Source organism: Trematomus bernacchii, unplaced genomic scaffold (genome assembly GCF_902827165.1).
Source record: "Trematomus bernacchii unplaced genomic scaffold, fTreBer1.1, whole genome shotgun sequence".
Lineage (NCBI taxonomy): Eukaryota > Metazoa > Chordata > Actinopteri > Perciformes > Nototheniidae > Trematomus > Trematomus bernacchii.
Genome location: NW_022988043.1, coordinates 23,739,021 through 23,754,988, shown reverse-complemented (window position 1 = coordinate 23,754,988; position 15,968 = coordinate 23,739,021). Strand labels below are relative to the sequence as shown.

At 40.7% G+C, this 15,968-nt stretch overlaps 1 protein-coding gene across 4 annotated transcripts in view; it reads right to left on the bottom strand.

Moving 5' to 3' along the window:
* LOC117472801 (tight junction protein ZO-2-like) overlaps positions 1 to 12,035 on the bottom strand; it is an 81,068-nt gene extending 69,033 nt beyond the window's left edge. For all 4 annotated transcript variants that reach the window (XM_034118207.1, XM_034118208.1, XM_034118211.1 and 1 more), the window contains exon 1: positions 11,756 to 12,035. In XM_034118207.1, the coding sequence (XP_033974098.1) occupies positions 11,756 to 11,815 (60 nt within the window). In that variant the 5' untranslated portion in view covers positions 11,816 to 12,035. The remainder of the gene's footprint in view (positions 1 to 11,755) is intronic.
* Positions 12,036 to 15,968: the final 3,933 nt, after the last annotated feature.

Genomic DNA, 15,968 nt, shown 5'->3' with positions numbered 1-15,968 from the left:
GTGCGTGCGTTAGTTTGAATGACTTTGTATACTGCAGGGTAGCTTGTGAATTGACTCCAGGTGGAACTAAAGTCTGATTTAACACTTGATTATTTTTCACATCATTCATCCAGATCTGTAAAGTAACTAAAGGTATTAAATAAATGTAGTGGAGTAAAAGTACACCATTTACCTCTGAATGTAATGGGGTAGAAGTACAAAGAAGCAAAAAATAAAAAGTACCTCAAAATTGTACTTAAGTACAGTACTTGAGTAAATGTACTTAGTTACTTTACACCACTATCCATGCCTCTGTATGTACTGAGAAATGGTGCATAAATACTTTTGATACTTGCTATGGAGTAATTCCACAGTAGTGTAACCCCACTCTGACCCAGTACTTGTGTGTTTTGTGTGTTTTGTGTGTTATGTTAATGCAGCTCACTGCTGGCTGGATGGAACTGGTTCCCTTGCCCTTGTCCACGTGACTCTGTGTTTGTGTGTCAGTGTGTGTGGGTTGGAGTGCGCATGCCTGTGTGGATGTACTGTGTGTTGTGTGTAATGCCACAACGTCTCCATTGTTGTCTTTAAGTACTGTACTGTATGTGCTTGCACTGTGAACAGCTCCTCTGACAGGAGAGTGTCTGCAGCCTCACACTCACCTCCATAATGGTCAGTCTTTTTTATAGCTCAGCCAATAATGATAATATCAAAATAAGGATATTGAGAGCATTTGATCAGCATACTATTTACTTATGGAATAATATTTGACAGAAGCAAACTTTCTGACATATCTGTGATAAGCTAAAACTGATAGCTGGTATCTGCCAGGCTGTTCTGATGTTTAATATAATGAAGCAAATATGATAAAGAAATGATTGTTATACAGGAGCTTTGGAGATATTGTTTAAGCTGCTGTTTCTCCTGTCCTCAGGGTTAACAAACCTGCTAACAAGTTATCATATGAACCTTTGATTTGTTTAGATTTTAAGGCACACTTTGAACTTTTTTGACAGAGCTAGGTTGCGTTTGAATTGTCAGTTTAGCTTAGGAAGATCCCTAATGGCGTGAAATGACCCGGAGGAACCTCAGTGTTAAGTACAAGATCTGAGTACTTCTACCACCACATAATACGTCTGTGAAGAAAAAGCCTTTAACTTAATCCTGATAAGTTCACAAGCGCTGACATTCCGCTGCTGATAATGAAGACACGCGCCATCACAGAGATCATATCTAACAGTGAACGTTTGATCAATGAGGGCCTGAGGCAGCAACGAGATAAAGTGTGTGTATTTTGTTCCAAACACTGCGCTCTGGTCTTGGCCTCAGAGCTCAGGGTGTGGTGAGGTGGAAACATGGGAGAGAGGCTGCTGCTGCAGGAAGTAAACCATCACTCCCTCTTCCTGTAATTCCACAGATAACGTCTTCATAGTCATGTTCACTGACAGGAAACAACATCTGTGCTGGAACGAACACACACACACACACACACACAAACACACCCACACACACGCTGACCAGTACTCTCAAACAGAGGCAAATTCAGTGTCGCACAATTTCAAAAGTGGACACAAAGCCAGTATAGAGCAACCAAACTGCACACTGACAAAACTGAAAGTTATCTGTTGATATAATACATTTAACTAAAGTCAACGCTTCAGTTTTCTCAGAGCACTCTCTCTCACTGTTTGTTCTGGTTAGTTCAGTATTTGCCTCAGGGGATATTAACTTTAAAGAAGCCTTGGAGCATTTCAGTGGGAGAGATTTTACTTACAGAGTACACACAGTTCCCCAGAGAACATTATCTCAGATCTCCACTGTGAAAGTGTTAACTGGACTTTCATATGTGTAACCAAGAGAAGATGTGAAGAGCATTTCCCAAGGGGTGGTTAGAGAATGTTGTGGGTGGACCTTGAACCCCCTATCCTTAATCTGGGGCACTTTGAGAGCTAAATGAAGAAGTTAGTTATGATGAACTGCATCCTTTTGTCAACTATTTCTTGTTAACAATGTCATCATAAACACATAGATTATAGATATATAAAACTGCTGCCCTGCCTACAATTGGGGCGAGGTGTTCTGGTTAGGGGTGCTGTAAAGGTGTATACTGGTCAACATGACCAAAGGTGGGAGAATTACTCAGATCTTGTACTTCAGTAAACGTAGAACAACCACAGTGTGAAGAAGACTCTGTTACAAGTAAGTCCTGCATTCAAAAGGTTACCAAAGTCAAGGTAGAAAGTATTCGCATATCCCTATCTGAAACGCTTCCATTGGACTTCAGTGTTTACTTCGGTACTGTAATGACATCACTATGTAACCCTCGTGCTTCTATTTGCTAGCGCTCCAACACATTGCACTTGATATGCTACAGGGCGGTACATAACCGACACAACTCTAAGCAGTTGACCAATCACAATAGAGCCGGCCAGATAAACAAGTGATGGGCAAGAGATGTGAAAATGGGCTCTGCTTTTGTTTTTGCAATCATACTGTAGGTCTTCCAGTTTCCCTTTTTGAATGACAAATACGTCCCCTGCTGTCATCGAGAGTTACTTCCCTTCCACACAAACAGAGAGTATGTGATAAGAGCCTGCAGTCTTTGCCGTGTGTTCAAATGCATATTTCTGACTCTGGCCATTTCTGGCAATGTGAGGCCACACAACAGTCTTTTATCTTTCTGGTGTGTCAGGGTCTTTAGTCCAACCCCCAGCCTTTCACTGGGCCAAGTCCCTACTCCAGTGACCTCAAGTCTGACGCTGCGTAAACAAAGTAACTCTGTAAGATTGTAAACTTTGTTTATTTGTTGCAGGTCTCCCTTGAAAAAGAGATCTATGATCTCAATGGGACCATCTGGTTAAATAAAGGTTTGAAATGAAATCAGTCAAAATATGTATGTATGTATATATTGCATATCCCAGATAATGCAGACTTTCACTCTTTAGAATTTAAGCTATTGTCAGACTGTCTACTTGAAATGTAGCACCCATAGCAGCTTTTAGCACTTTACCAGTGCAGAGTCCAACAGAGAGGTACATTTGAAGTATGTGAACTGATCTGAGGGTGGGGCTTGGAATGTTAACCAGAGGAAGCGTTGTTGTTATATTCAGCATTAATAGGCCAACACTACAATCCCTAAGACTGTGTGTGTGTGTGTGTGTGTGTGTGTGTGTGTGTGTGGGTGTGTGTATGTCTGTGTGTGTGTATGTGTGTGTGTGTGTGTGTGTGTGTGTGTGTGGTGTGGTGTGTGTGTGTGTGTGTTGTGTGTGTGTGTGTGTGTGTGTGTGTGTGTGTGTGTGTGTGTGTGTTTTGGTATTCGTGACTGGCAGTGAAGCAGAAGAGCTGAGGTAGGCTATGCTTAGTAGCGTGATTTTAAGTTGTACGAGTCCAGCACATCACTCCCAGCCTGCAGAGACACTGCCGGCTCATCAGCTGAGGACAGGCATGCCGACAGCGAACACTCATCAAGTAGGCAGCAACTCTCAGAGGCTCCCAACATTCAAGCACTGCTACCATGTCAGATGTATGGAATTCCAATACAGTTAAACAAATGAAAACTGTTTCCTGGTCACAGTTCATTAGACAAACCTAGTGTTCCAAGGAGCGTCTCTCCTGATTGGCTGCTGACAGTTACAGTGGACAGCGTGTTACGGAGGTTGAACCAGCATCCGGTCGAAAGTTGATCTGCCCACATTCTGCACTGAAGGAGTCCTGCAGTTCTGCATCAAGCTGCTCTCTACATCACACTTACTTTTCTAGTCGAGTAATTTTAAGACAAGGCTCAGGTTTGCGTCCGTTTCAGACAAAGGTCGAGGATGCTTTAGCCTAGCTTAGCACAAAGACACGTGCTAATTTGCATACTTTAGTACACTGCTGTGTTGTGCTCTATGAACATTACACTATGAATGCAGTGCATGAATGTTGACACCTGCAGCTGATAGCTAGCTAGCCAGCAACATTTGTTATGCGATGAATTGCATTAGGATGAACTCCAAACAGCAAATATAAATACAGAAGCAATTTGAGACACAGCATGGAAAGAGGGGGGCACTGCCAGCCTAGCTGCAACAACACTGAAATAATAAACCTTTTAACAGCTTCTAACTGTTTCAATAAACTTACTGTTACCATTCATCATGGTGGTACAAAGTCAACTAATGTCTCCTTCTAGTCTGTGTCTGTTCTACTCATTTCACTTAACTTCATGTGTGCTACATTTACATTCCAGATGTCATGACACTAGGCTTTGCATGCTAAGTTGGGCCCTGTTTACATGCACAGGCCAGAGAGCAGCCCTGCACTAAATGTGGTCCTCCCTGATGCTAGCTTGGATTTCAGCAGTGTACTGTACCACACCCTTGGCCTCTGAACCTATTCCCCAGCCACAGGGCCGTGAGAAGGAGATATAAAGACACTGAGGAGACAGGGATCTTATCAGTCAGCCCCTCCCAGCAGCTGTCCCAGCCCATGTGGCAAAGTTCCCGTCGGTCAGGGAAGATCTGGAATATCTTGAGGGAGTGTAATATAAAAGGCATAGTACTCAATCTGCTCGCTTGGATAATCTGAGAAAAGGGTTATTTAAGACATGGTTTCTCACTCTGGTGTTATAGTTATGATGGTCTTTAAAACCTCCTAAGCCTCCTGCTTCCACATTAAGTCACATGTATACAAATAAAAAACTAAAGGTCTACGTACTTGAATTCCAAATCCAATGTACGTTAAAGGGTATTGACATATAGGGATTGAATGTTCTTCTTAATATTTGTCCTTGTGATACAAGAAAAATGTCAGACTTGAACTGACAATAACGTATCATCGTATTGTATTTGATTGTACCAGGGGCCGACTGGGACTAAAAATCAGCCCGGGACTCTCGACCGGACCACCTCGGTACCCGCAAGTAAATACCGCTAGTGAATTGTCAACAGGGGGGGGGGGGCTAGTGAATTATCCGACTGGCCCACATCGGCCAACCGGCCCACTTCAGTACCGGCCCATCGGGATTCGTCCCGAACGTCCCGATGGCCAGTCCGCCACCGGATTGTACCGTATCGGATGTCCAGCTCGTTGGCTGTGAAACAAAGAAAACTGAAATTAAGGACACAAATTATAGAAAACAACGATGGCTCAGTGGGATATAAAACACTTCAATCGTATTGACGGACTTTCATCAACTTACGATGTTGGAATTCGCAGGTAAAACCAGCCGTCCAACACGTGTATTGATGAAGGAAGTAGGGAAAATAACTTTACATGAAAAATGACCCAGTCTACCAACCAGGACGGTATAAATCTGAATGTAAATGATGATCATATTCTTTCTGTGACCTGTTATCTCAAACATTCTGCCATTCTGTTTATAGCAGGTAGGTAGGATCAGAGATTCGACTTTCATAACTCTTTTTCAGTCCACAGTAAAACCAGCCCCATTATGCCCCAGCCCTGCTATATCTCTGTCCTCTCAGTAGCGTATGCGTCAGTTCTTACTTTTTTGTCCTCGGGCAAAGGTTTAGTCTGGGAATGGGTGATTTCCTATAAAGCCAGGATCAGATAACATGAGTTTGGGGCTGATTAAGGCCCAATTCACATTTCCCAACAATCTGAGAAAAACTCCTTTGTCGGTACGGATGTTGGGTTCAGATGATCTGATAATGTAAGGGGTCTGATACCTCACAAACTGTTTGCACCATCCATCATGGCCAACCCAATGATTAAAAACCTGTTATGGGATATAATGAGATAAAATCTGCATAAGTACGTCAGTACTTTCCGAGTTGGACAACAATAACAATGAGAAAAACAAGCCGGAGCACATGACTTCTAACAATCTAAAATTAACTAGCGTACTACTGTAGACAGATTGTGCTAAAAACAAAAGACAACCCAATCATGTTTGATCGGATATCTCTAATGTGAAATAATGTTGCATCACATACTACATGATAATATTAGATTGTTGTGCAACAGGAAAGAATCACCTACAATGATCTCACAACATAGAGACTGCAAGGCATGGTAGGTGGAATGGGAGTGAACATAGAGCAAGGTGAGGCTCCGCTAAACCACAATAACATTAACAGCACACATCTTGTCTCATCCTGTTTGCTCACTCCTTTTTCTCCAATACAATATTTTAATGTTGAAAGTCTTGATTTTACTTGCAAAACTAACCATGCTTGAAAAAATGTGCGCGAGAACAAGGATTTATAAGCACAATTTCTTTAGAGTCAATCAGTTGATGTAAATGCAGTTTGTATACCTATGTGCTCGAACAGTTTCCACAATTGAAGGAAAAAAAGGCATGAAATGCAACCAGTGCATTTTTTATTTATTGAAACCTGATCCCAAACAGTGGCGACCTACAATGTGACCAGTCTCCAGCACAATGAAAAGCTTACTATAGCTAAAGAAAGTTACAACAAAATCAACAATGAGGTGTGTGAATCAGTAAAGTTGACCATTACAAGGGATGGGTGTGTGTTAAAAAAGTGTTGAAGATGCAACTCAAAGGAAGAAGATGCAAGGTGAGGGGCTGAGAAGACAAAGTATAAGCAATAAACAACAATATGCATAAAGTCTAAATATAGAAATGGAAGTGTTTTATGCAATCAGAACAGTGATTTGCATTCATCATAGTCAGGGCCGGCCCTTGGCATAGGCGACATAGGCGGTCGCCTAGGGCACCAGATCTGGAGGGGCGCTGCGCTGGGAGAAAAATAATAATAACTTTTAAAAAATGTAAAATTATTATTTTTATTTTTTTATTCTGCCTAATTTTCTGCCCTTGATGTAATACATTTACATTAATAATTGAATAAAGTAAACACCCTTTGCACCCCGGGCCGGCAACATTTTGCATTTGCCCTGTACGATGGGCACTGTAAGTGATGAAAGTGGGGGATGTTGACTTATCAGGCGCCCGCAGCTCACAGCCAAAGTGCGAGCGAGCCTCCGAGTAAGAGAGAGAGAGAGAGAGAGAGAGGGCGCGCATCGGTACCGCGGATTGTTGTTGGATTGAGGCTGATAACTACAGCTCAGTGAGGTAAAGGACTCTGAGGGTTTAGATAGTTCACTTTAGTCTAAGTTATCTCAGTGGGTCTCAAACGGTTTGATCACAATTTATGTAAACAAATATTTCCAAGGCACACCTTTATAATTATTAGGATCAATAACAACAGGTTTGAAATCATTCCAATGTATACTATAGGACAGTAAACCAAAAATATCGTTTAAAACTGGAGATTTAAAAAAATACGCATGAATAAATAAATGTTAACTGGTAAAATAAGATATAAATGAACAACAAAAATAAAATACGTTACATGTATTTGTTATTGGCTATGGTAGGTTATTGGTTATGTTCACATACTTATTTGATTATTAAAATGTAAACCGATCTTTTTCATATGGGTGTTTAGAGTTGTACCCCCTAGATCAGTCTCTAGTAATTGGGCGCTCAAAGTGCACCAGATTGAAGCATTTTACTTTAAAATGTTAAAACAAATCTTTCCGGGGGAGCATACCCCCGGACCCCCTAGAGGATGTGAAGTCCACCCCCCAATTAAAACATGTTCATACAATAATGAATACATTTGAAACCTTCTTTATGTATATAACCAACATGTCAATACGTTTCAGTTTTTGTAGTGTATTGATCTTTTGTAGAGATTTTTCATTTATTCTTTATATATTCCATTATGTATTCCTTGGAGGGGGGGGGGGGGCACCAAATCATAATCTCGCCTAGGGCACCAAAATGTCTAGGACTGGCCCTGATCATAGTAGTCGCTGTAACTTCCAGCATCCTACATCAATCTGAGCCTGCCACAAATCCATAGCTGTAAACTATTAATAAGTTCAACAACAGTTTTATGAGAATTAATATGGTATTGAAAAAGCTAAAGTGGCACAATTGTGCTTTTTAGGGTTCTCCTTTTCCTGTAGTGTGTTCTATAGGTTTTAGTGCATGTAAATGGTCTGCAATGGCACTCCCAAAGTTCCCCCCAGAGGGAGTTCCATAGACATCACTACACACATTCACGCTTCTATTGGCTGACGCTCCAACATTAGGTGAAATGCAGGCAGGACATCGCTTAGTGGTTGACCAATCACAACAGAGCTGGCCAGCTAAACAATCATGGTTTCAGACAGAGGGTGAAAAGAGGTGCTGCAGCACAGGCAGTATGAGAAAAATAAAGAGCTTTTTGAACATTAAAGCATGGAGACATGTGTTATCTCACACCCCTAAGGTGAGCACATGGCCAAGGTAAACTGGATCAGCTAACAGTATTCCTTACAAACTTTAGATCAAAAGACACGTGTCTGCTCAGTACAAATGTATGCCAACAACCCCACAGCAATTTTATGAGGAGCTGGTCTTCAGCCAAAAACCGCCTCAAACTTTTATATTATCCCCAATGTGAGCAGTCTAATTATAGAGTGTTTGTGTATTGCACAACCGGTTGGGGGTGGGGGCTGCAGAGGGAGAAGGTGAGGGGGTTCATAGACCCGAGCACATCTAACATACTTCATGGAAGCTCTAAAGCCACACTTTGGCATTCCCTCACTCACCAAAACATTATTAGTTAAGTCCTAACAGTCAGACATGAGGCACCATGGGGGGAGCGAATCAGCGTAATGCAGAGAGGAGGGGGCGGAACCACTGCTCCAAGAAGAAATGATTAGTCAAATAATGGTTTATTTATATAAAATAAATTGGAAGCTCATCAGATAAAACACGTATTTGAAGAGGGTCTGGGAAATGTTGATAGGCATTTCCACCAATTTCAGACTGAAACAATGAATTGACTTGGAAGAATGGTTAAAACTGAAATCAAAGATATCTTGACTCTTAATACCTGCTGTGGGTCCACCTATACAAACCTACAATGTCCATAATGTCTTAATCAATATACATTGTGATTCAGTACATCTTCAGTCTATGGATAGAATTCTAGTATTTTGAATACAGTTTGAAACATTGGTTTATGCAACTGAGCACTGCACTGTGACTTCTGATGTCCAGATTTCTAATGAAATATTACATAGTTGTATGTCCTTAGACCAGTTACTGAACATAAACAATCTAATAAAACCCCTACTGCTTCATTTCAAGGGGTGATCAGCCAAAACAAGTTGGCACGCTTTTGTGTAAGATGTCAAGAGATGTTAAAGAAAAGCTATAAGAAGACATTGACTTTCTTCACAGGCTGAGTAGAACTCCAAAACACAAGTAAGCTGATATAGCCCTTTAAATCCAACGCCAACAGATAAATAAAGTGGACATTTGTTAGCATTTTAACACCTGGGTTGTGTCGTCTGGAAGTCGTGTTTTCGGTTAGATGCCTAAAATAAAGTGTGTGGTTAATATAAGCTTACGAGATGATTACGTCTTGTTATACGACAGACCACTCCTGAATGTATAACGTTTTAATGTGTCTTAAAAAAGGGGTTGCTAACAAGCGATGTAATGAGGCTACAAAACGTCAATATGCCTTTAGCTTAGCGTTGAGGAAGTAAAGTCATACAACCCTGATGTAGTTACTTTATGGTATTAGATTAGCTATTTACATCTGCCGTTTGTGTTTATGCTTCAACTTTTACAAGTGGCGTTAAGAAGTGGAGATTATGACACCATTGCGGTGCAACAACACTTATGTGCAACATGATGTTCATAGCTAAAATGATTATGAATACTGGCTGCTACTTCTTAGTAAGGCTATTCCAACAAAAATCTGTATTTTACTACAGTGTATGTAAATATATTATTTTATTTTATTTACTACTGCAGTCAACCCGCTACCAAACCTCATTCTACAATGTTACACTTATTCTATAAATACTGCTTACTTACTTATTTTCCCTGAATGTGTACTTCTGTAAATGTTATATTTCATTTGATATACTATGTGCATGCCTTTTATTCAATAGTGTGTACATTATTTTTTTCATCTCTATCTATATTTTGCTTTAACAATGTAAATGTATCCTCTGTGGGACGAATAAAGGAATTCTGATTCTGATTATCCTGCTTAAAAAGTAAGTAAGTATCATCACATTTGTTACTTTCTGCAATATTCCATAAAATATTGAAGAATCGTATTGACTCCTCCATGTCTAGGGAGCCTTCTCGTTGCCAACAGTCGGGATGGCTAACACAAATATGTCATCACAGCAGCACTCTATAGACATTACAAATAAAGGTGACACTGTTGGCCAGAGTTGTGCCAGTTAGTGTTAACATTAAGCTTCAACATCTCCAAGAGACACACATTATTCTGTTTCCATAGAAATAGTGCATGAGTGTGTGACTGTGCCAGCCAGTGTCTATGTGATGAGTGCCAGGCAGTGTGTGAATGCTCTCCCTGTTCACCGTCAGCAGCTGTGCTGGTGTGAATACGTCACTGTAGCTCAACTGGGTTCTCTGCTGTTGTAAAAGACAGAATGGATCTGATGAACAAACCCCACTGAATCATGGGAGCATTGATAGAAACCTGACGACACTCAGGATACATCATAGATTTCTTGGATGGTGATGATTCATTCTGTGAAAAGTGATGATACACAGAGGGGAGAGGCTGTAGGGTGATTTCATTTTCCATAATACACGAATGTGCTGTGCCACATTCGGAACAATGTGCACCGACTAGATTAGACAGGACACAGGAACAGGAATTATGAATAAGGAAGTATAGTGGATTTGTGTTAAGTACAGTTTAGTATTTTTACTGAGAAGCGTCTCATTGATCAAGACTCACTCACCAGTCAGTCGTCTGAACAGGGAGAAGAAAATCTGTTCCTGAGAGCTCATCTCCTGCACTGCTTCTGTCAGCGATACAACTGACACTTCACTGCTTATATTGCACACACTTCAACCATCTCCAGGGGCTTACACTTCAATCAGCATTTCAACAGCTTTTACTGCTTAAATGCCAAAATCCTCAACTTTGATCTGTTACTCTCTGACAGAGATGGTCTGTGATGACACACACACACACACACACACACACACACACACACACACACACACACACACACACACACACACACACACACACACACACACACACACACACACACACACACACACACACACACACACACACACACACACACACACACACACACACACACACACAACTTTTAATCAAACAACAACACATGTTCATAGTAGACATATAAACTGTTTGTAAGCATGGCACTGGGAATGTTACAGAGAAAGTATTTATTCTGTGTCCTGTGCCTGTGATCTCACACACATGTTGACTCCACAGGTGGCTGCTGGACAGGTTAGGTGACTTTCTCACTGGCAGCATGACCTTCACTTTCCTCACACACACTTCCCCTTCTGGACTACTGATTACATCCAGTGACCTTCTAATCTCCAGAGAACCCCCATCAAATCCAAGATGTCAATCTGGACAGGATTACAGCCACCAACTCTCACCACTGGATAAAACAAGATGAAAGTTCGAGCAGTTTTCTCAGGTTTCAGGCGAACAGAAACACCAGCAGAGCAAATCTTATGTAACGAGGCTTTCTATTGGCTCTCCTGAAGCACAACAGGTGTTTGACACGCTGACTATTGGCTGGCCGACATGCACCTCACAGCCTGACCGAGCCTCAGCCACTTCGGCATGTTATTAAAGGACACATACGCACACACTTAACAAGGCCGGTAAAATGATTTGACAACGTGGGGACGTTATGGCGAACTTGATACATGTTACCAAGTGTAACTTCACACATGTCAAACATACAGCACAGCGCCACTTACTCCGACATTTTCGCTCTTGCTCGGGTAAGAGGCCAGTCTTCCTCCGCCTTTCACCGGCATCCTGCTTCTGCTCGAGTCGGCTGAACGAGCGCTCTGTCGTCGATGTTAAGCCCAAAGAAAGCCGTGTAAATAGAGACAGTACGTAGCGTAGTGGCTAGTTTTTTAAATGAAACATGTCTTTGTGACAGCCAGGGCAGCTCCGCCCTCGTCGCAGCCAGGCTGGGGTTTCTCCGGGCGGACAGGACAGCCTACGGAGGCGGCAGCACAAAGAGGGAGGTCCGTCCCACCGACAGCTCTACTGACGGCTCACGGCCGCCAACACCACAGCACAACTATCATGGGGACACACTGACACACATTTCCCGTTTCCTTCATTTGGAAACATTATTTTATATTTACTGAGAACGGTAACACTTTGCCCAGTGGTTTAGTGGGGATTTTTTTACTCGGTGGATGGGGCGGAGGGGGGGGGGAGAGACACTATGGACGCGGTCGTGAACTGTCAACGGGGGGGTACACGATTTACCTCTGAATTGAAGTGGAGTAAAAGTACAAAGTTGTACTTAGGTACAGTGCTTGAGGAAAATGTACTTAGTTACTTCCCCTGCTTATAACCCACTAAAATTCAGAGGTAAATGTTGTATTTTTACTCCACTTCATTTATTTAATAGCCTACCTTTAGTTAGGCTACTTTACAGATGTGGATTAATGATGTGAAATACTGTATAATCAACTCTTAAATCAGACTTTAGTTCCACCTGGAGTAAATTCACAAGCTACCCTGCAGTATACAAAGTCATTCAAGCTGCACCTTTACCAGCTTTGGTAACACTTTTTAATGCAGGACCTTTCCTTGTAACAGAGTATTCCTACACTCTGGTACTTCTACTTGTACTGAAATACAAGATCTAAGTACTTCTCCCACCTCTGGTCCACATGGCCTGCTAATTTATAGCTTCACAAAATATACATGCTCATAAATGTCTTCCTTGCTAAACGTGCCCTACATCTCCTTCTCGTATGAAGGGAACTGCGTCTTTTCTATCAATCACACCGAACCTGTCAAATGATCAAAACGGTGGCTTTATTGATGCTCATGATTAGAAATGTCAATCTGGATGAATTTGGCTGTAATTATTCTAATGGTCCCTAATCCTCGGGTGACTATCAAATAATGTAATTCTTTAATCCCTCATGTCATCACTGCTTTTGGTGGAACCCTCAAAAAAAGAACTATATTTATTGAGCTACTTAAGCTTGACTTGAGTTCCTGTATTTACTTTAGTTGGATGAGTTCCTATTATTTCCTATAGTTTTCTTTATTTGTTATTTTGTGTAAATAGTTATTATATTTAGGCTGGAGATAGGAATAATGTGAGTTATTTAGCTGGTGTCACAATATGTAATGATATTGTGTCTACTAATATGAAGGATGAAATATGATAACAAGGAGGGAGAAAATAGACTAAAATCTGTGAGCAGTGTGTCCTGCTCTGACACATTGAGGATGAATGGCACTGTGGACAGTTGTGATGTAACTCTATTCTCTGTCTACACTTAATAAAACTCCAGTTTGCACCCTTTGATGACAAATTCTCTTATTATGTTTTTTCAGTGTTACTATAGAATACACATTTTATTCAATTATTTATATAACTTTTTTTTTTTTTTTACAGAATCCAGAATTCAGAAGCAACTGTCAGCAACTATGAGTTCACAGCTGCCCCTTAACTCTAAAATAAAAGGTAAATGACGGTAAAACTGCAGACATTAACCTAACGATAGAGTCAAAATTACTCAGGTTTTACTGAAATCTTGTCATTGACCTTTCCATACTCCATGGTCTCAAAGTTGAACTACTGAATAAATCACTTAAGCATTATACAAATTAAATGACAGACACACAGCTGTCTTGTAAACTCTCTAAATATCGATACAGATCTGCATAGAAGAATGCCATAAGTAAAATAAAAATGAAAACCTTACATCATCTTCCCAGTTAGGAATGTACTATTCCTCCACCTCTATTTTGATACAATGGGGAGGGGCTGTTAGAACAGAACAGCATGAACATGATTGCATATATTCAGTGATATACATTTTTGTCTGCATGTTGGTTTTGATCGGCACTTGGGTCCATGACAAATTGGCAACATTTCTTGAAAACTAATCGGCTGGACTTCTATAACCTTATACTTGATATTGAGGGTCCCCAGAGGAGGAATCAGTTGTGATGACCTCCTGTCATACCGGTGGAACACAACAAGTGTTGGGTAGTTACATTGTGCCATCAATGTTTATGAACACATTCATGCTCTCCAGAGGTTAAATTCAAGACTTCACCTCAAACAGTACATCCAGCATCTGTTCTGTTCACACTTTGGCACTAACTCCAACTCTAAGAAAGTGGATCACATCACTCCAGTTCTGAGGTCTTTACACTGGCCTCCTGTCATATCATTGATTTCAAAATACTGCTGCTGGTTTATAAAGCTTTGAATGGTTTAGGCCCAAAATACATGTCTGACCTACTGTTAAATGATGAACCATCCAGAACTCTCAGGTCTTCAGGGACTGGTCAGCTTTCTGTCCCCAGAGTCAGAACTAAACATGGAGATGCAGCGTTCAGTTATTATGCTCCAAATATCTGGAACGAAGAAACCTGCAGGTCCGCTGCAACTCTTATACTTTTAAATCCAGGCTGAAGACTTTTCTTTTTTCCTATCTCATACTGCACAGTAACCTTTATCCATATTTCTTTATGTTTATTTTATTCTCTTTGCTTTTTAATGAATGTTTTTAAATGTAATTTTATAATGTGTTTCCGCTGTACTATTTCTTAATGCTCTTAATGTTTTTCATTATTGTAAAGCACTTTGGATTGCCTTGTGTTGAAATGTGCTATATAAATAAACTTGCCTTGCATCAGGGCTAATAACACTTAAGTTGTGGAAAGTAAATAAGAACTGTAGTTGCATTAACATTTGAGGCACTTGTTCTTCCATTCAATGCTGTTTTACACTTAATCTCTTGAAAAATTCAGAGGTAAGTGTTTTTGATTCACTTCATTTAACTGACGACGGTATAGTTGCTTCACAGATTTTTCTTACCAGAACTTTGTTTTTCTGCTATTCTCCCTCATTCATAGTTATGTTCCTTTATTGAATGACTTCAGAGGGGTCCGACCCCTCCGGATAAGAGAGACTGGACTAAAGCTAACAGTATAAAAAGAGGTTAAAACTAGCTCCGCCTCAAGCAACAGTGAGATGCAGCTCCAACTGTGATGCATCAATTAACATTTTAAAACATTACATGTGCTGCAGACAGTACATTTACTTTTAAAACCTTGGGAAAAGGAGTTGATAAAATGTTTGTTAGCAATTGCACGGTTCACCCCGGATTTTTCCATAGGAAGTTGCATTATTGCAGTGTATTCAACAATGAATACAGATGCACACATAGCAGTGACAGGACTAATTCAATGACAGTGTGTGTAGCTACAGTGTGGCTCACACAGCCAGTATCAGCTGACCTCCAGATTCACAGCAAACTCATCAAGCTGGGATTTAGCCCCTGTCTATTAGTGTGTGCGTGTGTGTGTGTGTGTGTGTGTGTGTGTGTGTGTGTGTGTGTGTGTGTGTGTGTGTGTGTGTGTGTGTGTGTGTGTGTGTGTGTGTGTGTGAGCCCTCCTTTCAGCTTCAGTGGGTCTACAGAGAAGCTCAGCTTAATTGAGTCACAGAGGAGCAGTGACATCTAGAGGCTACTGAGGGTAACACACCAACGAAGTAGAAGTAGAGCTGATTTATGGTCAATTATCATCAAATAATAGTATGTTTACCTTAACAATAACTAACCAAGCCAATAAGTATGTTTTATTTGTATATCTGCACAAATGTGGGGTTGAAGGGCTCCAGAATTAGCAACCACCCCTCACATTGTAATTTGATCTTCAATATTTCCACTACTCTATCATAAATAGATTCTACTATTATTTTCCTTTATATAATTCTCTGTGGTAATGTTTTTAGGACTTTGTCGAAATGTATTCAGAATCCCAATAAGGGCTACTGGAATACTAAAATTGCAGGAGGTGCCATATTTCTTGACAAGTGTTATCCTAAATTAATTGTATAGACGTCATGGCCCTCTAATCGTATTCTACAGACTTAATTAAAATTATCTTCTTAAAATGAATCACAAATCATTTTAAATA